Below are 24,571 nucleotides of genomic sequence, written 5' to 3'. Positions count from 1 at the left end.
GCCAGGCCAGCCTCCCCAGAGGGCAGGGCACGCTCTTCCTGAGTTGGGACGTGGGCTGGAATCTGGGCTGTGGGCTTGTCCTTCGACTCCAGGGACAGCAGGTGTCCTGTCCCCACTCCTGCCCTGCAGGCCCCCATGAATTGTGAAAAACACACCCTCATTCCTTCATTCTTTCTTTTTAAAATCTGCTTTGAGGCAAAGTCTTGCTCCGTCCCCCAGGCTGGAGTGTAGTGGCTTGAACATAGCTCACAGCAGCCTTGAACACCTGGGCTTAAGTGGTCCTCCCACCTCAGCCCTGCAAAGTGCTGGGATGACAGGTGTGTGCCACCGTGCCCAGCCAGCACCCCTTCCTATGGCAGCTGGCATCAAGCATTGTGGTGACCAGAGGGAATAAAAGAAGGGACCCCCCTCTACCCAGGTACAAAGGAGAAGCCGGGTTTTGGGCATTCTGGCCACTTGAGGTGTCAGCCCCACCTCCGGGCCTATGTTTGCCCTCTCCTCAAGGCCCCCAGCCCAGCCCAGGCCGAGCAGAGGTGCTCAGTGGACCATTCCTTTGGGCCGAACTGGGGGACTTGGAAGCAGGGCCATGTGTCCAGGTGGGGTTCCTGGCTGTAGCTGCAGGCTCAGGGCTCACTGCTGCCAGGCAGCCTAGAGTTGCTCCCCTTTTCCATCGCCCCAACCCCCCCAAGCAATTGGGTGAACATCTGCCTGCCTAGCCTCAAATCCTGGCTTTCAGCACCCAGGCCCAGCTCAGCAGAGCCAGTGTAGGCTGCTAGGAGACAAATGCCCAGGCTGGACTACGCCCTCCACAGTTCCTGGGGTCCCCATCCTGCTAAACGCTACAGGAAGTCTGCCCAGCCCCACCTCACCTGTCCCCATGCTCAGGTACTGCCTTTCCTGTTTTACCCCCAGAGTGTACAGAGATGCCCCCCACTCTCCTCCCCAGCTTTCAAATCCTTCCATCACAATTCCACAAAGGACTGCCTTTGCCTACGTGTATAAAATCAAATCCAGGGCATGCCCACAAGCAGGAGATGGGAACATCACCCCCACCTGGCTGAGTCGCCCTGCGGTGAAGACTCCGCCAGGCACAGATTGTATGGAGTGGAAGGTGGGGGCGGGGAGGAGCAGCACAGTGCTGATTTAAACTGGTTCTTACAATCCATCCACAGGGTTTGCACCTGTTTCCCCACGTAGTTTTTAATAGCATCCCGCTTCACACTCAGAAGTGGCCCAGAGTGGACAAGACATTGTGTGGCACCCTTGCAATGGCCCAGGCTGAGCAGTGGGAGTAGAGGATGGGGAGGGTGGGGGGCCCCACTTACCTTCCCAGAAGGCCCCACCCACCTCCCTCACCACCATCTCAGTGGGTGGTGCAACATCTGGCCTGGCCTCAGATTGCCCAAGACACCATTTGCTCACAGTGGCCACTAGGCCCCAGTACGTACTTCCCGTTTCGGGACCACCAGGCTCTGGGGACTGGAATGCAGGCACTGGAAGCCCCAGATTGACTGAACCTGTTGACAGATCATCAGAGAAACTGCTGGTAGGAGGCAGCTGGGGAAGGTGGCGATGGCCAGTGGGCAGGCAGGCCTGGCCCCAGAGCCACTGTGGTACAAAGAGGAAGTCTGACAGAAGAGCAGCCTCAGGCGAGATGGGGGAGCCCAGGCAGCCATGGGGGAGAAGTCTCTCCACAGTGCCGTGTGTCTCATGTCTGGGAGGGTGGCCCAGTGTCCATCTTGTCCCACTGATGCTGCCACATCCCAAGGCTCATGTCTCAGAATTAGAACTGCTGACGGGCTGGACATTCTGAGACTTCTTAACATTAAGTCATTTGAATCTGTGGCTGGTGAAGTTCAGGTCTCTAGGGGAGAATCTCAGCACCCCAAAATCCTTGGAACAGGGGCTTAGCCATCCAGCGTCCCCATGTAGCATCCAGAGGGGTTGAGGGTCTGGGCTTCTGGGATGTCGCAGCATCTGAACCCAGAGCAGGAGGGAGGGAACCAGGGCCGAGGCCAAGGAGGCCACTCACAGAGCCAGCCCTGGCTCAAATGCACCTGCCCCAAACCCAGCCACAACGGCCCACTGTCCCCCAGCTGGTCTAGATGACCTCAAAGTTTGGAGAGTCAGGAACAGGGTCTGCAAAAAAAGGAGAAGCAAAGTGAATGGGGGCTCCTCTGTCCCTCACCCCTCAACCCCACTCCATGAGGCTGTGGAACTCTTCAGGGAGGGTAGGGAGCGAGGCCGACGCCCTGCAGGCCATGAGGTCATGACCTTACAGGTCATGGTGCTGTGAAGGTCAGGAAACACTTACCCAGGGATGGGAAGAAGACGTCTCCGGGGCCTGGAGGAGATAGGGGGGTGCCGGGCTCCGAAAGCAGATGCCGCCCAGACTCAGAAGGCTGCCGCTGGGCCACATAGGACAGGGGGTGCCTGACTTTGGCCTCCAGTATCCCCTGGGCAGGTGATGAGGCCTCAAAGCCAGGGTTTTCAATCCCTTGAGTGTTGCTGCCACAGAATCAGAATGGAAGGTCACCTGTGCTGTCTGGAGCATGAACTCTACCCTCCCTGCCCCCGGCTTTTCTCTCCTCCCTTCCTCTCACCTACATCCCCATCCCCAGGCCTCAGCAGCATCTCCAAGCAAGAAGGCAGGAGCCAGGCCCACAGAGCAAAGGCCATGGGCTGCACCTGCCCACCTGTCCTGAGCTGAGGGCATCAGGGCCCACCAGAACAGACCCCAACTCCTCCCTGACCATCAACCCTGGGCACAGCCAGGAAGCCGAAAATCACAGACACTTCCAGGACTTCAGCCTCAGGAATTTGGGGACAAGTTTCTCTTTGGTCAATAGAGTTGATGGCATTAGGATCAAACATCCCCAAAGCCTGTCTTGAGCTGAGGGGAGGGGTTCTCTTCTCTTCCCAGTTGGGAGTAGGATAACTTCTGAAGACCCCTGCAACTCTTAGATTCTAGGTGGGTTGCAAGCAGGACTTCCTTCAACCTGCCTTGAAGATCATCCCTTTCAAACACCTAGAGGAGCTTTGTGTTTGGTGTTGCAGGTACCAGGGCAGAAACTCGGGTTCCCTGAGCACATCCTCCAGGCCACGCTGCATGCCAGTTTCCTGCCCAGAGCACACCAATACACAGTCCCCATCCCCTCTGCCCCTAGACCCGGCCCGCTGCACCACTCTAGGACCCTTCAGCCTCCGCCCTTGTGGCCTGCAGCAGTCCGACAGCTTTCTCCTTGGAGTTCTCTGCAGGCAGGAGGCACAGCTCAAGGGGTGTGGCTGGGGCTGGGCCCGCAGGCGTCCTTTGCATGTTTCACTGTCTGCGCCAGATCAGCTGCTTCCTCCCTGTCCCCATCCTGGCCCAGGCTGACCACTGAGACCCGAAGGTGGGTGCACGACACATCTGAGCAGAATCAGAGCTCAGCCTGCTGAGTGGGGGTGGCAGGAGAGTAGCCAATGCGCACAGATGTGCAGCCTTCAGCAGCAGATGGCAGAGGCTCTTCTGATCAGCTGCTCTAGGTGGCTAAACAGGGCCCCTACTGCACAGAAGTATCTCTTCCTGGATAGCCAGCCTAGGAAGTTTTCTCAAGCAGGTCTCCATGGGCCTTACCTGTCCATCCGCACCAGCTCCTGGGCACCTAGGGACAGACAGACAGAGAAGCTGGTCATGGAAGGGAAGGCTTCCCCATACAGCATGCCTGCCTCTGCTGGCAGATGCCCTGCAGGGAACAGGAGCGAGCCCAGGAGGGCCCTGCCCAGCTCCAGACTCCATTTCTGCTCACATGGGTGCTGTCCAGCAGTGATCTGCGTGTCTGTCCAGCAGATGGGGCCTCCACGAGGGGCCCATTTTGACGACTGATAAATGAAACTCTATCTGCATTTTCCAAGCGTGTAAGAACACTATTTGCCATCAAAAGGCCAAAGGCAGCCAGCACTTTCTCCTATGGCTTGACTTACACAGCGTCAGACCTTCGGATTTAAGTACTGACCAAAGGTCAACTCCTGAATTTGCTAACTGATGTCTCTTGTTTGAACATTTGCCAGGTTCCGGTCTTTAGCCATGACTTACTGTTTAAAGTCAGTGCCTAATTAGAGGGCTCCTGGTCCTCTCTGTCCCATCCCCTACATTGCCTAATAGGGTGGCATTCTAGGGGACATCTCTCAGGGAAACCTTACAAGGTGCGAGTCCCCGATCACTTCCCAGCCACTTCACTTACTTTCTGCTTCTCATCCAAGTTGCTGCCGCTTGCCTCAGCCTTGGGACACCCCACCCCCTAAACTGGCCACCAATTAGATGCAGTGACCCCAACTTCCCTCTTTCATGCAGCACCCCACGTCCTCCCACAGATGCTTCTCGTTTTAAGGAGCTTTACTGCTGATTACGATGGGGAAACGGATGGTGGGGGAGGGGCACAACAACAGAACAAACACAGGGAAGTTACCCAAAAGTTCCTGAAATCTATTCGAATCATGGCTATTGTTTACGGCCGACTCATGGGTCAGGCTTCGTGCAGGTGCACACGGGTATTCCCTCATCTCATCCTCTGCACCACCCTTTGGGGTGAGGGTTGTTGGCTCCATTTTAGAGCTGGGGAAACTGAGGCTCAATCCAAAGCAGGATGGAAATCCACACCTGTTGGCCTCTCCAGCAAACTGCCCTCCTCAAGGCTCCAAGCCCTTTCCTTTTCTTCCTGAGAGTGCTTCATTCCTGAGCAGGCTCTGCAGGCCAGCCTTCCACCAGGGAGCAATGCTGCTCCCCCTGCCCTGCTGCCCGGGGCTGCTCTTCTGTTCCAAGCCCTTTACCTGCCCCCACCCACCCCCAGCCATGGGTATTCCTGCAGGTAGGTTGTGGTGGGTTCTAGGAGAGGAATAGGGGAGTTCTGAGAGCAAGGGTGAGGTGGCCATAGCCCCCGAGTGACCCACTGTGGGGCTCCATGTGGGACCCCCCAGGAATGAGGGGAGGGAGGGATGACAAGTTGTTAAGGGCCGGCCACAGGAAATAAGTTGTGAGCCAAAAGCCACCTGGCGCCAGAGCGATCCTTTCTCCGTTACTTCTGTAGCCAGGCAGAGGGGAAGAGGCCAGGGAGGGGAAGCAAGGACGAAAATCTCCCTAGCCTCTTCTTGGAGGACTCAGACTAACCAAGACTCATGCGCAGGGTCAGGAACCAGGCAAGGGGCACTGTCACCTGGCCAGGGTGGGAGGTGAAAGATGTTTGTGCCATGACTTAAAGCCCAGCCCCACCACTTATTTGCTGTGTGGTTCTTTAGGCAAGTTATTTAACCCCTCTGTGCCTCCGTTTGCCCATCAGTAAAATGGGGACAATGGTAGGACCAAATTCTTGGAGTTGCAATGAGAGTAAGTGAGAGCATTTTTATTATGTGGTGGACTTCTATTCCCTGGAAACAGCATGCGTTGAAAGCTCTGAGATCGAGTCCTGGCTCTGCCACTTACTAAGTTATGTAACATTCAGCCAGTTATGTAACCCCGCTGATCTTAGCCTTCTCATCTGGAAAAAGAAAGGGTTGAGCTAAGTTATCTGTAAGACCCCTTCCAAGTTATCTGTAAGACCCCTTCCACCTCTGATATTCCAAAGGTCATTTTTTGTCCCAACAATTGCTACTAATTACAAAACAAGCATGCCTATACCTTAAACAGGTCCCCCAAGGATATCTGAGTGGCAGCATTTTTATAAAGCAACTTGAGCTACTCCATATGATCATTCATTCAGAAGACATGTATTGAGTGCTGGGCCAGCACTGCCTGGGAGCCAAAGGGGCTGGTGGGCACTTGGTCCCCAGAAATGGCATGCCTCCTTTCTCTCGGCCATTTTGCCCAGCTCCTGGCCGGAAGTGCAGCAGCTCCCAACTCTCAAATGGAAAGGAATCGTGCCTGCATCGTGTCTTGCTAATCCCAGGCGCTGAGCTGGGGGTTGGAGCAGGTCACTTGCACCGTCCACCCACCCCAGGCAGGCAGGAGTACTCACGACGGTTGGAGGCCGCCTGCCTTTGCTTGTAGACCAGGAGCAGGATGAGGGGGAGGCAGAGGATTCCTACGATGCAGGCACCGGTAGCCAGGGCTGCAGCCGTGATGTCTGAAAGGGCAGAGAGGTAGCCAAAGTGAAGCCCCATTCCCATTGCTCCTCCCAAGTGGAAACTGAGGCCCAAAGAGGGAAGACCAGGCAGCAGGGAGACCCGCCTTTCCCCAGAGTCCTACAGCTAGACCCCCAGCGACTTGCAGAGGCATGGAAGATAAGGGGTTCTCCTTTCAAAGAGAGCCCTGTGCCTGCCGCCATATGCACCTGGAGCATACAGAAATAAGACTAGTCACCTACAGCTCAGGCGGCTCCAGGCAAGAGAGGGAACAGAGTCCTCATCCCAGCCCACAAGGGACAGCTGGAACACCCTTGGCTACAGGTTATTCCCTGAAAAGGGAGAGCAGGGCCTTCGCAGACCCCATGCCACAGAGCTCAAGGTCAAAAGAAGCCTAAGTGATGAAAAAGTTTTGAAAATAGATAGCGGTGACGGTTGCACATTGTGAATGTAATTAATGCCACTGAACTGTAGGCTTAAAATGGTTGAAATGGCAAATAAATTTTACATTATATGTGTTTTATCATAATAGATTAAAAGCCCCAACTCATCCCAGAGACTCCTTAGCTCTGGGACGGGGCCTCTGGAACCCCTTGATCTTGCCACACAAGTCACAGGAGAAACACCCGAGGTGAGAACTAGGAAAATGTGAATCCTTGTCCAATGTTTTTCAATTTTAAACTTATTAAATTACCAAAAAAAAGTATAAGTTTAAAAAAATATTCAAATATTCTCCTCCCTTTGTACCAAGAGCCCCTCTGAAGAGATCATCCCTGTGTGCCGGTTTCTGTGTTGTGGTCCTAGTCATATTCCCTGCAAATACAACAGATGCAGGATCATATGACAATGCTTTTCCCACTGAGCACAGCGTGGACATCTCTCTGTCTCATCTACCTCATTCTGCTTAGGGTTTTATCACATTGCTCCCACTAAATTTATTGAAGCAGTCCCCTGTTGGTAAACATGTTGTTTCCATTTTCAGCATAACTAATAATGTAGCAATCAACTTGTGCACGCAGCCTGGCTCACTCAGGAAGGAAATCTGTAGTAAATTCCTAGCGGTCAAAGTGCTGAGCCAAAGAGTATGTGCATTTTCTTTTAGGCTATTGCTAAATTGCCCTCCAAAAAGGTTGTACCGCTTTGCTGTCCCAACAGCACGGGGAGGTTTGATTTATTTCAGGCCATCTGCTGACTGCAGGAGTTTAGCTGGGAACAGACGTGCCCTCGGAACCACAACCAACATAAACGCATTTCCTTCCCAATTTTAGCCTTTCCCAGAGCCAAACGATGGGCTGGGATACCTTGTCACAGTGTCAACTTCGCCCCTAAGAGGTAGATGGGCTATGGTCTACATGTTGCCTTTGCGCTATTTGTTTGGGAATAAAGGTTGTTTTTGTTTTGCTCTACAATTCAACAGTGTAAACAAGTTTTCAGGAGGTTTGTTCATACCGCAAATGAGAACAAACTGTTTTCAGGCACTTTAGAAGTACCCACCGGTAGAGGAACAGTTGCTATGCTAATTACAAAGCAAGCTCCGCTCCACATTACAGCAGGTTCCCTGCAGATCTCAGCAAGACTGCATTTTGACGTGGAATATTGAAAGTAAAGACATTCTATAACCTAGACACCTCAGTATTTCAAAACCCCCATCAAAGGACCTTATTGTGGGCAATATTTGAGAAGCCAGTTGCAAAGCACTCTCTTCTAGTGATCAAAGCAGGTCTCCTCTGGACGGCTACTAAGCAACATTTTGTGAGCTTTGCCAGGTGCCACTGATGCCTGTTCCCTGTCTGCCTTTGGAGGGTGAGCTCTCCAAAGACAAAGATATTCCTGCCTAACTTCTGTCCCCACATAGAGATTTCCCCTCTGTGGCCCCTCTATCAGATCAGGACTTAATGTCTCTTCAAGAGCCTGAGGCTTCCTTGCAACCTGGGCTGAGTTGAGTCTGGGGCAGAGGGGCGCAGAGGTTTGGGGACAGGTCTGTGGATCCAGCTGCTCTCTGAAGCCGCAGGCATCTCTGCAGAGCTCAGCCTCGCCACAGTTCCCCACCCCTTCCCCCAAGCGTGGCCAGTGCCTGGGCTGGCACTCACAGGGGAGGGCAGGCATGCTTGCTCACCATCCAGAACCAGGCTTATCCTGGGAAGGTGATCAGGCGCTGGCAGAGGTAGCTGCCGACACCGCACTAAGGAATGTGCCAGGCCCTGACACAGCAGGGTGGGATGGGAGGGGCCTGGCCTGCTCAGGCAGCCTTTGTCCAGGGCCTGCCTGGTAGCCCACGGGGATATGTGGAGGAGGGAGTTTGGCTGCTGAGGGTTGGGCTGCCTGGTTTCCCAGGGAGGAAGCTGGGTGAAAGCAGACAGTACATTCTGCTGCACTGGGGAGGCGGGAAGAAGTTCACAGGGAGATGAGCTGCCTGGCCCCCTTCTCTGAGCTCACTGAGAAACCACAGCCCCTCAGCAATGCAGGAGCTCCTTGGGCACCAGCTTCTCTAGTCTCATTCCCCTACCTCAGGCCAACTTGTACTTCCGTGTTATTTCACAGTCAAGCTACACTCTTACTTTCAAGGATAACATTAAGAGGCTGGGACTGGGGCTGGGCACAATGGCTCAATCCTGTAATCCCAGCACTTTGGGGAGCCCAGGCGGGTAGATTGAGCCCAGGAGCTCGAGACCAGCCTGACCAACATGGCTCCGACCAAAATGCATGTTCTAATTTTGCTCTTGGCCTGTTTGTTGGTTGGAAAAAAGGGTAGCTGAGTAAAAAGTCAATGTAGCCTTTGAGTTGGGTTTGGTTTAGCTGATCCCCATTCCAGCTTAGGTTCTCGTGCATGTCCTCCTGGATGCCTTTGTATCTACAGGGCCTAGCAGGGGTGGCCCCACTGAATGCCTGACACATACAGGGTGTAGAGGGATGTGGAAGCCAAGACCTGTACTCAGAAGAGGGAAGTGCCCTTGCATTTTGTCTCCGAGCTGCTGAGTATTTTCACCCAACCTCTCAGTGCCAGGTACCCTTAGAGCAGTGCCCCTTACCCTGTAGGGCACCTCTCTGAGCAAGCACCAGGGGCTAACTGCTACCCACTGCACAGCCCCAAGCTGAGAAGGTGAGTAAGCAGAGCTAAGCAGGCCTGCAACCAGATCCCAGCTATGCTGCCCTGAGCTATGTGAGTTTAGGCAAGTTAACATACATCTCTGGGCCTCTGTTCCCATGGATACAGATAAGATGGTGACGCCTGCTTCATAGAGTTCTTATAAGAATTCCCTGAGGCTAGGCGTGGTGGCTCACGCCTGTAATCCCAGCACTTTGGAAGTCAAGGTGGGAAGATCAATTGAGCCCAGGAGTTCAAGACCAGCCTGGGCAACATAGCAAGAGTCCATTTCTACCAAAAGTGATTTTTTTGTTTTTTGAGACAGAGTCTCGCTCTGTCACCCAGGCTGGAGTGCAGTGGTGTGATCTCGGCTCACTACAACTTCTGCCTCCCAGGTTCAAGCACCTCATATGTCTCAGCTTCCTGAGTAGCTGGGATTACAGTTGCCCACCACCATAAAAGGCAAATTTTTTTTTTTTTTTTTTTTTTTTTGAGATGGAGTCTCGCTCTGTCACCCAGGCTAGAGTGCAGTGGTGTGATCTCGGCTCACTACAACTTCTGCCTCCCAGGTTCAAGCAGCTCTCATGTCTCAGCCTCCTGAGTAGCTGGGATTACAGATGCCCACCACCATGCCAGGCAAATTTTTTGTTTTGTTTTGTTTTTTTGAGATGGAGTCTCACTCTGTCACCAGGCTGGAGTGCAGTGGCACGATCTCAGCTCAGTGTAACCTCCGTCTCCTGGGTTCAAGCGATTCTTCTGCCTCAGTCTCTTGAGTAGCTGGGACTACAGGCGCACACCACCATGCCTGGCTAATTTTTGTATTTTTGGTAGAGACGGGGTTTCACCATGTTGACTAGGCTGGTCTCGAACTCCTGGCCTCAAGTGATCTGCCTGCTTTGACCTCCTAAAGTGCTGGGATTGCAGGTATGAGCCACCACACCTAATCCCAAAAATAATTTTTAGAAATTCACCAGGCATGGTGATGCATGCCTATAGTCCCAGCTACTTGGGAGAACGAACCAGGAAGATCACTTGCATCCAGAAGTTTGAGGCTGCAGTGAGCTGTGATTGTACCACTGCACACTAGCCTGAGTGACAGAGTGAGATTCTTTCTCAAAAAAAAAAAAAATTCCTGAGGCCAGGCGTGGTGGCTCACGCCTGTAATCCCAGCACTTTGGGAGGCCAAGGCAGTTGGATCATTTGTCAGTAGTTTGAGACCAGCCCGGCCAACATAGTGAAACCCCATCTCCACTAAAAATACAAAAATTAGTCAGGCGTTGTGGTGCATGCCTATAATCTCATCCTAGCTACTCGAGAGGCTGAGGCAGGAGAATCGCTTGAACCCAGGAGTCGGAGGTTGCAGTGAGCCCAGATCACACCACTGCACTCCAGCCTGGGTGACAGAGTGAAACTGTGTCTCAAAAATATATATACTATATATGTAATATATATGTAATATATTATATATTATCTATAATATTACATTATATATATAACATATAATATATATCTATAATATATTATATATTACATATATATATATATATATATCCCTGAAGTAGTAATACTTAAAAGGACTTAGTCCAGTGCCCAGCACAGAGTGGGAACTCAGGAAAGGTAGTTCTGTTCCTCTTCCTGAGCCTCTTCCTCCTCCCTCCCCTACAACAGAGAACATCTGAGGAACACAGAAACACAGAACACAGAAACCTGAAGTAGTTGAATTCTAGACCCTCAGCCTTCTGAAGTCATAGGGGGCTGGTGGGAAGGGCAGCACTTAGCTGCCTGGGGCACCCAGTACCTGTCATGAGGCACTTTCCCTAGCCAAAGGTGACTGCCAAGGCACAGCCACTCCAGAGAGGCAAGAGGAGCAGAGACTCCAGAGCAGATGGAAGGGGAGTGGGCTTCTGGGGACTGCACCAAGGAGGAAGCAGAAGGGATGTGCAGCAGCAGAGGAGGAGGAGGACCGGGGTTTCTGTGGGCTTGGGGTGACAAGGCCAGAGTTCCAAACAGGGTCTGGGTGCAGGATGAGGACAGAAGAGAACAGATAACCCAAAAGGGGCAAGAGGATGGTCCCTTACTTTCACTCTCCTGGGAGGAGGATGGGTATGCCACGCAGTTGGATGGTGCATCTTTGCCTGTGGGAACAAACAGAAGGGCCATTAGGTGGGTGTCAGGCCCAGGAGGCCGGGGAGGCTTGTCCAGGCCAGTGTCCCTCTCCCGCCCCAGGTTCTCACGCTAGTGCCTACTCAGCAGTATTGGCCCAGTGGCAGCCTGCACACATGTGCACCCACACACACACCCTGGCATGTTCTCACCCAGCCCATTCTCATGCCACTCCCAGTGGCATGTGGATACCCGCCAGCGCCCACACCTCTATCCGAACCACGGGCCCTTGCACTCTCACCTGAACAGAGAGACAGACACACACACATATTCCCCAACAGCCATTCAGCCATCCACTGAGTCATGCCCCAGGGCACCAATCCATCCCGCTGATGCCTATACCCACGGTAGCCACAATGTCACCACGAGCAGTCACACTCCCAGCCCAGGTACCTACAGCCTCACACATTAAAAAATCTCAGTGTCACAAACGGAGCCAGGTACACCCTCCCTCTCCATCACTCCAGCTAACAACACACCCACACTCTACACACCCTTGACCACCCCATCTCACCCACACACTCCCTGGAGTCCCAGTGCTACCCATGCAGCCTCACACTCTGCCCAGCACAGTGTCATGCATGGTCACACCATCAGACAGGCAGCCCTCCACACACGCCGGGCTGTCACGTGCAGGATGCCCTCACCTGTCTGCACCTGCAGCTCCATGGCACCATGGACCCTGTGCTCCGAGTGGTGGTGCTTGATCTCCACCACAAGGCAGCAGTAGAGGCCGCTGTCCAGCAGGGTCAGGTTGCGCATGGTGATGGAGAAGTTGCCATGGTGGTCGGAGGCCGACTCCAGCCCGTGGCGCTGGGCCAGGTCGTGGCTGGTGTTGGCAGCCTGGTGGCCTCCATGGTGCAGGTGAAGGTCCTGGAACGTGAGGTTGCGGATGGGCCGGCGCTCTGAGCAGGTCTGCACCTCGCCCCTCGAGCTGCGGTACCACGTCTTGTAGAAGGTCACATCATGCCCTTTGTCGACAGGGCCGAAGAGCCTGCAGGTGAGGGTGACGTTCTGCCCCTCGGGACAGACGTACAGGGAATACAGCGTGGCGACCTTGAAGGCTGCCACTGGACCTGCTCAGAGAGAGGAGAGCCCTGTCACCTGACTGATCCAGCACTACTCCTGGCACCCCCAGAGCAGGGAAGAACCTTGGCCTCAGCTACTTCCCAGCCTCAGGTCCCGGGCATGTCAGCTGACCTCCCTAAGACTGCCTTCTGCATTTGTTCACGAACCCCACTCCATCCTAGGCTGTTGCGGGGGGAGCCACAGAAGCTTCCCCAACTAGGGGTGCTCTTGGATGCTAGACAGGGCAGGGAGAGACTCGGAGGGCAGCAATGCAGTCGGGTGTGTCCCTCTTCCCAGTAGAGTGTATGCACAGCCCGTTGGGTGGGAGGCAGGTTGGGGAGCAGAAAGGCTGTTTGGAACAACAGCTCCTTGTCCTTGGCCGCTCTGTGGGGGCCATCAACACCTCTGCCCCTTCCTACTCCTAGGACTGAACATGCCTTCCCATCCTCACCAGGGAGCACTGAGAGCACCTGCTTGTGCAAGGCCTGGGCCAGGTGCTGCATCTCACCTGCATGCTGAATGCATGGCCCCCGCTTGAGCAGACGAGGCCTGCATTCTCAAGAGTAGAACCCCATGGCAAAGGCAATCCAGTGCCAGCCCTCAGGTCACTTGGAGGAGGGAGGAAACTGCCTTCTGGGGACAGTCAGGGACTTCCTGAAGGAGGGAGGGTCTTTGGACTTGGTGCATAGATAGGATTTCAGCCAGTAGAAAGGGTGTCCTAAGCAAGGTAGTGTGAAAATGGGAAAACCCAGTGTCTGAGGGACCGGGATAGAGAATATGTGAAAGGTCATCTCATCCGTGCACTTCCTCCCAGCCAATGTTGGAAAATTGTCTAGTTCTGTTTGTTTTTTTTTTTCACCAAGCAAATGAAGCAATTCCCTGGTCCACTTTGCCTTATCCCAATCCTCCGGCATTTAATCGGGTTGACCCTCAAAAGCATGAGCTTTTGAAAACAGAATATGGGCCAGAGGCCGTGTTTCTAACTGTATGAGCCTCAGTTTCCTCATCTGTGCAGTGAGAAAACTATTGGCTACAATGCAGGGTTGTGAGAGGACTAGATGAGGGAAAGACGAGAACACAAGATGTGAGCTCTAATGCCCTCTGCAGATCTCTGAGGGATACCTACAATTATTACACGTTAGTGTTATTTTTATTTTTAATTTATTTGTTTTGGAGACGGGGTCTCCCTCTGTTGCCCAGGCTAGCCTTGAACTCCTGGGTTCAAGCAATTCTCCTGCCTCGGCCTCTCAAAGTCTTGGGATTACAAGTGTGACCCACCACGCCTGGCCAGTGGTATTTTTATTTTAAATGGCATGTCAGGCTGTTGTGGGTCTAATAGAGAGGAAAGGAGGGTTAGAACTATGTACAGAATCCAAACTGATACATCCTTTTCATTGCCCCAGCCAGGGGCATTGCCCAGAGCCAAGATAGCACCACATCCTCCTTCAGATGCCCCTTCCCTGCCCTTAGAGCCCAGGACCCTCGGCGGCAGGCTGAGACCCACTGGAAGAGCTGAAAGCCTTGTCCAGTCAAGAGAGAGGCAGCCTAGTGGGGCTTCTGGAGCTGACCAGCCTGCATTGGACCAGTAGCTGTGAGCCACTTAGACTCTGAGCCCCGACTCCTCACTCACAGATGTTTTACCCAGAAATGAACACATTTCCCTGGCAGAGTTGAGCCTAGGGTTAGTAATAATTCACATGAAGTGTTCTGCAAGTGCCATGCGAGTAGTCGGTGCTTGGTACTTGGGAGTTAGACAGGTCTCTAATTCATTCAGCAAGTCAAGAAGCGCCTCCTAGGAGTGAGAAGCACAGTGGGATGGAGAAGCCAGCTTTAAAGTCTTTCCTGCTAAGGTGTGAATGACTGATAACAACTTGTGATCCGATCCTGGGTGGCTTGTGTTTAAAGGAGAGTCTCCAAAGGCAGCAAAGCCCCAAACGGCATGTCTGGAGTGGCATTTTAGGCAGAGAGCCAAGTCTGGGAGCCCCAGATTTTTAGAGTCATTGTCAGGGTGATCAGAGATTTCAGAACTTCTTTGACAAGACACAGGTCTCCTTTTCAGGCAGAAACAGAGAGACCCAGAAAGGGAAAGTGGTTGGAATGAAGCTCCAGAGTTCCAGAAGGTATGAACTCAAAGCCGGGAGCATGGGGGACCTCAGGTGGTGCAGGATCTAGGTAGAACCATAATACGAAGACATAGCATGTGTTGTGCACTATGCTGGGGGTTTCATGGGCTTATCTAACAATGATATAAGGCATTGCTTTTATTCCCATTTCACTGATGAAGAAACTAAGGCACAGAGAACTTATGTAACTCACTGATGATCACACAGCAAGCAAGTGCTAGAGCCAGAATTAAACTCAGGCATGTAGACACTACACTGATGAAAAAAGTCCAGAAACTGGAAGCCCACAGGCCACATCCAGCTTTCCCACAGGGCAACTGTCAGCTGGAGCTCAGTAGCAGCTTTAGGGGGGCACCGGCACTCCAGTTCTCCACAGTCCGTACTACTCCCTAATAATCCCACCTGGCCTGCTTCACTCTGTCACCGTGGTTTCTTGGCCCTATGGACATTTGAGTTTGTGATGAATGAGTGTGGCTCCTTGGGCTAGCTGGCATGGGACTCTACTGCCCAAACCCATTATGCTACAAATCTGACCCACAGACTCAAGAGAGGAGATGATCCACCCAGGGTCCCCAGGGGAAGCCTGGCAGTGCAGGGACTAACCAACTCTCCTCTGACTGCTAACCCACTGCCCTTACCCCTGCAGCAGGCTCAGTGGAAAAGGAGCCCCAAGAAGCTTGGCTGTGCCCCTGGTTTTGTCTGTGCTGGCCTGGACTTCCCCTTCACACCTGAGTGGGGTGGGTAGAGCTGCAAAACCATGGCCCTGCCGGGAAACAGAAGTGAGGAGGACCTAGGGAAAGGGCTCTCCCACATGCTCCCAGGAAGAACCAAAACCCGCCCCAAGAGTGGGTCTTGTGCTGCCCCCTTCCCCAGCAGGCCATGTGGCAGGTCTGACCAGCACCTCTCCCAGCTTCTGCCCCTTTCTCCCTTTGTCTGGCAATGCCTCCTACCCCAGAGCCACCCCAGGGCTGGGAGCCGAATTCAGCTCCAGCTTTAGTTACGGTAGTATTTACCACCAGGACACACACCTTGGGGGCTGGCTGAAGGGCTGGCTCAGCAGACACAGGGCTGTAGGCCAGGGGTGGGTAGGGCAGGGCAGGTAGAGTAGACCTGGCGGCCAAAGCTGAGCTGGGTGGGGTTGAGGGCCCTCAGGTGGACAGAGGTGTGGACAAGGGGGGCTAGCGTGGTTGTTGGCCTGAGTATCCCTGTGAACAAGGTGGGGCAGGGCACCAGGCTGAGAGCCCTCAGGGTCTAAGCAATGGGGTTAATGACCCCAGGATTGTACCCATAGCACCCGCAGCAGTGGGGAAGGTATGTTCTCCCCTGGAGGCAACTTCCTTGAGATGCACGGAAGATGGGGGTGGGTGCATCAGAGAGAAAGCAGGGTTCAGGGAGTGCTGTAGAGGGGGCATTGCTCAATCCCCCACACTGCCTCACCCCTCACACACTGGGACCCATCCCACAGGTCCCAAAGGAGTCGCTCCCCTTTTAGAAAAACGGAGAAGCTGCCCTAGGATTCAAGTTTGGGGAGCAGGGGAGGATGCCCAGTTTCAAGGAAGAGGGCCAGACAGGAGAGAGTCCAGGACAAACCAGAGGGACAGGACAAAACAAGGATCCACGGGGGTTTGTCCTGGGGAGGGAGGGAAGGCCAGAAAACACCCCATTTACTGTGTCTGAAACTCCAGCTGGGACAAGGCGCACGGCAGCCTGTCCTCAGGACACTCGAAGGCATGGTATTGGGGAGAGGGGCAGTGCACAGTGTGCAGAGGGGCCTGCACGCGCCCTGCGGCCTCCACGTCTGCGCACATGCACATGTGTTGTCAGGGGAGCTGTTCAGCCTGGCTAAAATTACAATTCTTTGGCAAGAGGATGTTGCTTATTGTCAGGAACAGATCCTTTCGGACACCTGGGTCATTGTCGGAGACCGGGGAAAGTGGGTGGGGAGGAAGGCCCCTGGCTCCAGGGTGGCCAAAGAGCATGTGGGACAGGAAAACGACCTTGGGCCTGGGCCTGAGAGCATGTGCCAGGCGGGAACCGTCTGGTTGCCATGCTGCTGTCAAGACCCAGTGCCCCCGGACCCCCACCGGCCACCTGCCACTAGGTAAAGAGGCAGGGCCACCTAGAGGAAGAGTGCCGTGAAACTGGGAAAGCCTGAGTCTCGAGAGTAAAACTCTCGCTTGGATTGCAAGGTCCTGGGGCCTCAGTGTCCGCTTAGTTGTGCCCTCATTGTGTGCCCCTGGGCAGGTCCCACCCTTCTCTGAGCTTCCCTTTCTTCATCTTAACCTGAGGGCTGTCCCATGTTCCGAGGCCCCCTCCAGCTCTAAAATCCTGTGGCCAGGAGGGAAGAGCTGTCTTATGACCATGTGTTATGTGTAGGCACTTGCTGAGCATCTTATACCTGTCACATTTAATTCTCATAACACCCCCGACATGGGTGGTATCATCCCCACTTTAAAGACGAGGAAACAGACTCAGAGAAGTGACTTGCCCAAGGCCACACAGCCCTACGTGACTGAGCTGAGATTCACACCTTGGACGGGCCAGCACTGCAGACAGGAAGAGCCCCCACCTCTCCAGAACCCTCCAGTGGGCAGGCAGGGTTGATACCTCATCCTTCAGCTATTTAGAAAGAATGAACTGACCGTGCATTGACCTCCACGCCCTCCGTGCAACATTCCTGCTCTGCCTCAGACCCAAGCTGAAAACATCATTCTTTCATTCCGCAAATATTTACCAAGGTCCTAACATGGGCCAGGCCCAGGCAGGGAGGCTGTGGGGATGCAGAGTTCCATCAGGGGCATCTGCTCAGCACTTGGGCCTGGGCCTGTGCCTGTGATTTCTAGCTGTGGCACCCTCAGATGTTTCTGTCCTAGTACAAGGGAAAGGAGTTCTTGTTGGCATCTTCTCAGAACACCAGTTTTTGTGACCTTCACCTCTCTCCACCCAGCAGGCCCCGGGTGACCCCTGTGAGTGTGCACGGGATGGGTGTGTGTGGGTGTGGACAGGCCTGTGTGTTTTTCATGACAGGGCGTGAGCTTAGACCACAGTCGCCAAGGCAACGCCCCAGCCTTTGGAGGTGGGACCCAAGCGCCTAGGAGGCCCCACCCAAACAGCTGAACTCTGACCAGCTGCTAGGGGTTGTCAAGTAAACAGTTATTAATTGACTGCTGTGGCTGGCCCCACACTAGATGCAAAAGGTCCCGTCCTTGGTCTCACAGGACATCCCAAAGAGAATGGGACCTGGTTCCAGCTCCCTGCAAGGCCCCATCCCTCAGGATGGTCCACAGGCTGGGGCTGGGGCTGTAGGAAAAGACTATGTTCTGTCTTTATCAAGATGCAGAGGGAAACAGAGGCATGGATCAATCAGGCTGGGTCTGCCAAGGCTAAGAAAGGAAGCGTGGCAAGGAAAAGGCTGAGGGCCTGAAGCCAGCAAGTCTGCCCTGGGGCTTTCTGGCCAGTGAGGACAAAGGGCATCTCAGATGTGTTTATTGATACCTGCCCCCGCAGGAAGTGTCCATTCACATCAGACCGAGGGAGCTGGGAAGGGGAAGCCAGGCTCTATTGAAGGAAGCAGCACTTCCAGCACCTTGGGAAAGCGTCCTGCATCCGGGGCTGGGGCTGGAGGCTAGCATGCCTCCCCGGGGAGGGCCTAGACAGCTGGCCAGAGGTCCTGGCCCGTGGATGCTTTTGTGGATGAACCCCTCCCAGACTCCCCAGGCCCTTTTGGAGGAGGACTGTGTGCAGGCCAGGCTCCCAGCTCCAGCCAGCCACCCTCATGCTCCTATGCCATGAAGACGTCCTCAGGGTCCATCTCAAGTCTTTTTGCCCCCTACTATTCTGTGCCAGGCATCATTCTAAGTACTTGTTTGTTTGGTTGGGTTTATTGTTGTTGTCTGAGACAGAGTCTCACTCTGTTGCCCAGGCTGGAGTGCAGTGGTGCCATCTCGGCTCACTGCAACCTCCGCCTCCCAGGTTGAAGCAACTCTCCTGCCTCAGTCTCCCGAGTAGCTGGGACTACAGGCGCCGCCACCACGCCCAGCTAATTTTTGTATTTTTAATAGAGACGGGGTTTCACCATGTCGGCCAGGCTGGTCTTGAACTCCTGACCTCATGTGATCCACCCACCTCGTCCTCCCTACGTGCTGGGATTATAGGCGTGAGCCACTGTGCCTGGCTGTTTGGTAGGTTTTCTTTAGAGAGCTAGGGTCTTGCTCGTCACTCAGGCTGGAATGCAGTGACAACGAGATCATAGCCCACGGTAACCTCAAACTTGTGGGCTCAAGCTATCCTCCCACCCCTGCCTCCCAAGTAGCTAGGACTACAGCCACATGCCACTATGCCCAGCTAATTTTTAAATTTTTCGTAGCAATGGGGTCTAGTTATGTTGTCCAGGCTGGTCTCCTGGCTTCAAGTGATCCTCCCACCTCAGCCTCCCAAAGTGCTGGGATTACAGGCATGAGCCACCGTGCCCTGCCTCATTCTAAACACTTTTACATGGATTAGTTTATGTAATCCTTCCACCCCATGAGGTAAGTACTAGTATCATCTCCATTCTACAGATGAGAAAACGGAAGCACAGAGAGATTAGTATCTTGCCCACAGCCTTACAACTAATAAGTGATGGTGCCGGGATCTGAACCCAGGTAGTCAACCTCTGGAGGTCTGGTGCCATCTGACTACTCTCTAAAGACTAGAGGTAGCTGGGGACTGACTGGAGGCCCCACCTCCTTCCTGAAGACGGACAAATGTCATGACCAATGAAAGCCCAGCTTGCCTTGCCACGTCTACCACATAGTTTTACTTTTGGTTTTACATTAAATAACATTGAATCATATATAGAAGAGGTTATTCCCTTTTCAATTATTTCAGTCCTGATTACATCAAAGAGAAAGGCCCAGTTTGATGCTAATATGTCTCTAAAACATCTCTCTCTCACTTGCTAATCTCCTTTTCTTTTAAAATTTTATTTTATTTTAATTTTTCGCAAGGGAAAACAGCAGTTTTCAGAATCAGAGCCTTCCCAGGCTAAAGTTTCCAACTAGAATTTAATACCCTTATATGGTTTTCCTGTTACGTACTTTTATGGTTTTGTTCTATTTATGACAAGTGATACTGGCTTTCCACTAATGACAGCGATAAAAAGTTTCCTTTTAAAAATCTACATACGCAAATAAAAGAATGAGTAGATTTAAAGAAAAAATAACTAAATATTATGAAAGGGCAGACACTGCAGAGATCATAAAGGTGATAAGCAAATGACTGCAGCTAGGGAAACACCGGTGTGGAATTACCCTTCAGAGAAGGGTGGTCAGCCTCACTGAGACCATGTCACCCAACCTGTCCATTGCACAAAGGGGAAGTGTGTGTTTGTGTTCCCATGATGAGTGAACAGCAAAGGCAGGGTTTGACCCCAGGTCCCCATGGGAAATAAGATCCTATGCAGAAAGGCTAAAGGAATGGGCTTGCTTGGCTTGGTAAGTAACAGAGCAACCTCATTATTGGATTACTCATTGATGAGCAAGATGGTGGCCACTGTCTTTGTCTTTGGGGATAGCCAGCCAAAGTGAATGGACTGAATGTAAAAGAATCAAATGTAAGAAAGATCCTACCAAGATAGGCAAACCCAGGACCAGGCTTGCCTTCAATATCCCCATCTCCAGATAACTTTAAGAGGAGAACCTGCAGGCACCTCCGTGGGCATTTCAGACTGTGAGGACCCATCGGGGCTCACAGGTAACTGGATGCAGCCCATGCACCCTTCACACTCCAGGTTTTGGAGAATCTAGTCCCAGTGAAGCTCACCAATGCGTTCCCAGGCCCTGGGCACTCCATAAGGCCCTGTAGAGAGCAAGGACCTTAGATGGAAAACCAGTGGCATGTGGCCTGCAGAAGCCAAGAAATCCCATAACATTACACAGTATTCACGAGCAGCCGGGTGCTGTGTTAAGTGTTCGTTCATTGGCTCTTCACAGTAGCCCTCCAAGGGAAGTGTTATCATCATCCCCGTTTTAGAGGTAGGGGAACCTGCTCAGGGATACTGAATAACTTGTCCAATATCACAGAGCAGTAAATGGCCATCTTGGGATTTGAGCCTAGGTCTGAGTGACTCGCAAAGCCCAAGAGTTAAGCAAGGGGTTGTACGGAAGCCCTGGCATGCAAGTCCCTGGCTTTGCCATACACAGGCGTGCCGGGACTGCTGCTAAGGGCATCATCTATGGGGCCACTGGAAGCCACAGTGCTGATCCCTGGCCCACCCTCCCCTGGGAGACCGGACTGACCCTGGGTCATTGGTTGGCTAAAGCCTGGGGCCTCAAGCTTGGTATGTGGGGCTCGATACCTCAATACTTAGTATGCCAATGGGTCGTCATTGAGAATCTCTTTCTTCCTTTCATCTGCTCAGGCCTAAGACCCCAAACACTGTGTGCGGATAGGGAGGTGGCCCCTTTAGCATCTCAGCAGCACACTCCTGCCTGGATCACCCTCTCCCAGGAAGGTCAGACCTCAGCAGAACCTTTGCCCTGCTTGGGAGGAAACATGACCAACCAGTATAGCTCAGCAAGGGGCTCCCAGTATTGCTGGCCCTTGGGTGTCCCTGGCATTGGGTAGATGCCCCCTCATGCAAGGGACTGGCCTCAAGGCTGTTCCTCTCTACTCCAGAGCCTCTGGGCAGTGGGTTGTGGATTTCCTAAGAGCTGACCATTGCTGCGTCAGAGGCTTGCAGCACTGGGTTACTCAACAAGGCCCTGCAGCCTGGTTTGCTGTGAAGGGGAAGATGGGGTCTCTCATCCCTAACCCCAGTGCACTTCTATGAACTTAAATGTGCTCGTCCCAGAGGTTGGGGCTCCTGAGTCAACCCATGAGGACAGGGCAAGGACAGTAACTGCCTCAGGTCCTGGGAATGTCTGTGGGGAAGAAGAGGCTCTGCCACCCTTGAGATCTGCTGGGTCCTGGTCCCAAGTGTACCCCTCCACCCATCTCACCCTGAGTCAGGCCCAGGAAAGGAATATCTCTGATGTTTGCTGGGCTTCTGAACACCACATTCATTACTACCATTCTCCTCAGTGCTGGCCCAAACCCAAGAGCTGCAGAACAAGCTGGTGCCGGACACTCTATCTCACCTTCCCTGGCATAAAGGCTTTGACCTTGGGCAACATACCCAGGGCAACCCAGCACCTTGGCAGGCTGGTGATCAATCTTCTCAACTTACAGATCCTGCTGACCACGCCTGCAACCAGGCCTCCCATCTGCTAGCCCCTCGGTGCACACTGTCCTGGGGAGTTGGGTGAATATCTATTATAGTGTGTCCATGTCACAGTTCAGAATACTGAGGTCCCAGAGCAATTCAAATGCTTCTGACTCCTTTCAGTGGAAAGCTGCAACCAGCCTAAATCATCTCCCTGTGCTGGGCCCAGGAAGAGATGGCTCTTTGGTGTACCATGTTGTTTGAGTAGCCAAGACCTCTGGGAGTAAAGGCCCCATGGCCATATAAGCAATACAGGGGAAGGCGTCCCAAGCTCCTCTTGGGGCCTCTCTGCTACTGGGTACTCTGCAAGCTGGGTCCCTGTGCCCTGGATCTCTAGAACTGTTTCTCAAATTGGGGCTGCTGAACAGAGGGCAGCCCAGCCAAGTGAGGGCAGGAAGTGGGCAAGAAAGCAGGAAGGGTCTCACAGGGTCACCTGGGAGGACAGGGCAGGGCAGGGCAGGTGGCCCATGACAGGTGGGATGCTGACTTGCCTGCCTGCCACCGTCCCCTGTTCCTTCTGGAAGCCATGCCCTGCCGTAAGCCGTGGTCTTGGTGCTGAGACTGTCCACTCCACCTCCCGTTCTCCTCTTCCCTCTGACTGTCACCTTGAGGAGCATCCACCCTGGGGCTTAGGCAGCTGTGTCGCCCTCCTCCTCCTCAGAGGCCCAGGCCACCCTCCAAGTGCTGAGATAGCCAGCAGCCTGTGGGCACCCAGGTTGCTGAGGTATCTTCCAGGTTCAGCCTCCTCCTCTCCCTCTTATCCTGTCACCCTCTCCTTCTGTTCCATCCCGCCCATTGGGTCCCTCTGCCAAGCCCTCCACCTCCCTCCTGCCTCCCTCCGAGTCCCTGCATGACTCATACTTTCCCTGGGCCCTCCCCATAAAGTTTGGTTCCACAGACTCTTTGAAGAGATCCAGCCTCTTCAGCTCTGGGCAGGCAAGAACCAGGCAACCAGGCCATGGGTACCAGGGCCTCTGTCCCCAGCCCAGGAACCCCTGTGTTCAGGCTAGGATACTGTCTGAACATGCTGACAGTCTGGACTTTGGAAGGGGAAAGTGGTGTTTCCCTGTGTGGGCTTCTGTGTTTGAGCTGAGACCAGAGATGCCGTAAGTTATCCAGAGACCTAGAAGGGGCTCGTGGCTGAGCTGGAGAGTGTCCCACATCCTCCCCAGTACCCCACACTGGTCCCTGAGTGGCAGCCTTGCTAGGATGGCAGGAATCAGCTGACCACTTATTCCTGGGCTATCAGACCCTTAGAATCGGGACCAGGTGGGCAGTGTTGCCTCTGTGTCTGAAAGTGGGCCCACCGTGACCAGTGCCCACCAAGGCTCAGCCAGGGGTTTCACCAGGGCTGAGCATACCACGCCCTCTGTGTCCTCTGCAGCACTAGAGCCCTGAGACTAGAGGGGCAAAAAGATGCCAGCTGTCAAAAGCCGGTGACATCCACCAGAACACACTGACCACCCCCACCCTGTGCCTCTCCTTCTCTGCAGAAGCTACCTGTGCCTGGGGCTCTCTGGGCAGCCCTCAGGGGACAGCCCTGCCTGCCACTTGGGCAGCTATCAGAGCATGCAGATGTGCCTGATGCCTATCTGGGACACTTGGCACAGTCGCCACTGCACCCTGCCCAGTGGTCCCAGCAGCCTCCGGGCGGTGGGTGGAGTGGGGTGCACGGTCACACAGGCTGAGAGGGCTCCCAGGACGCCCCCATCCCACAGTTCCCACTCCAGTCTGCTGTCTTCTCCCAGCTCTTCCCCAGCGCCCCGCCTCCCCCGACCTTACCTAGGGACGCAGCCAGGAAGAGGGCGAAGAGCAGGGATCCCCAGCGCCAGCAGCCGGCCTCCGGGGCCGTGCGGACGCCCATGTCGCCTTTAGACGCGCAGAGGAACTTCTGGTGCCGGGGAGCGGGAGGAACGCCGCCGGCGCGGGGAAGCCTCCCGCGAGTGAGTGCGAGCGAGTGCGAGCGAGTGAGCGCAGCGGGCGGCCCCAGCGCCGCGCTCCAGGCACCCGCCCCCGTCGCGCAGCGCCCCCGGCGGGGCGTGTGGGGGAACTGCCTCTCAGAGGAGGGACTTCCCGGAGACCGGCCCCGTGGGTGGGGAGCCAGTGTGCGTCCCAGCGAGTCAACTCTACTTGATCGGCAGTTTAAAGCCCGTTCTACAGTCCCCCAGTCCTTTGGAGAGAAGATTATTATTGCTGCGCAGCCTAAGAAGTAGATCTACCTCTAACAGCGTGACAGACGTTACCATGGCTTGCTTCTGCCCTCAGCCACCAGCCTTTGAGTGGTCTGGGGACAGAGACTTGTACCTTACATTATCCAGCCAGACCAGGGCTTGGTATGTGGTAGGCACTCCCAGTTGTGAATGAGTGAGTGAATGAGTGAATGAATGAAATCTAACATTGTGAAGAGCTAGGCAAGCTGGAACCAGTTTAACTGTAGATTCAGAGCCTAAGGCACCCTGAGTGCATGCGCGCACACACACACACACACACACACACACACACAGAACAGATGCAGGACTGCACGCCAGGATCAGCACATCCCTACCCCGAGACACAGACAGGTATGCAGGCAACACCTGTTGGCGTGCCCCACAGCATATGCTGCAAGCCCCCTCCGGCAGAGGCCTCAGCTGTCAGCCCGGCTGTGCACCGGCCCTCCCTCCCTGGTGCCTGGATATCTGCAGGACACTCTGATGCACCCTAACTTCTAGTGCCTCTGCTCTTGCACCCACACCCAGCACTGCTGGCACCACTGGAATGTCTCTCCTCTCCTCTCCAAATGGTTCTCATCCC

General features: G+C 54.0%; 2 protein-coding genes across 3 annotated transcripts in view; one reads left to right on the top strand and one right to left on the bottom strand.

The window, feature by feature from the left end:
* The window catches only part of CDH23 (cadherin related 23), a 168,515-nt gene that overhangs the window by 103,826 nt on the left and 40,118 nt on the right, over positions 1-24,571 (top strand). The window lies entirely within an intron of this gene.
* On the bottom strand, positions 1,175-23,793 carry VSIR (V-set immunoregulatory receptor). The gene is made up of 7 exons (XM_007963136.3): positions 23,561-23,793; positions 11,992-12,420; positions 11,260-11,316; positions 5,991-6,098; positions 3,617-3,644; positions 2,315-2,508; positions 1,175-2,139 (listed from the first exon to the last, which is right to left on the bottom strand). Exons 1-7 carry the CDS (start codon positions 23,640-23,642, stop codon positions 2,102-2,104), a joined length of 936 nt encoding a protein of 311 aa, XP_007961327.1. The 5' UTR covers positions 23,643-23,793; the 3' UTR covers positions 1,175-2,101.

This window comes from Chlorocebus sabaeus, chromosome 9 (assembly GCF_047675955.1).
Source record: "Chlorocebus sabaeus isolate Y175 chromosome 9, mChlSab1.0.hap1, whole genome shotgun sequence".
Taxonomy (NCBI): Eukaryota; Metazoa; Chordata; class Mammalia; order Primates; family Cercopithecidae; genus Chlorocebus; species Chlorocebus sabaeus.
This window is presented reverse-complemented; position numbering and strand designations above follow the sequence as displayed.

Coding starts and splice junctions, on each gene's coding strand:
- VSIR (XM_007963136.3), bottom strand. CDS start 23,642: ATGGGCGTCCGCACGGCCCCGGAGGCCGGCTGCTGGCGCTGGGGATCC. Junction 12,421..23,560: donor CTTCCTGGCTGCGTCCCTAG/GTAAGGTCGGGG, acceptor CTCTCTGAGCAG/GTCCAGTGGCAGCCTTCAAG. Junction 2,509..3,616: donor GAGCTGGTGCGGATGGACAG/GTAAGGCCCATG, acceptor ATTCTGTGGCAG/CAACACTCAAGGGATTGAAA.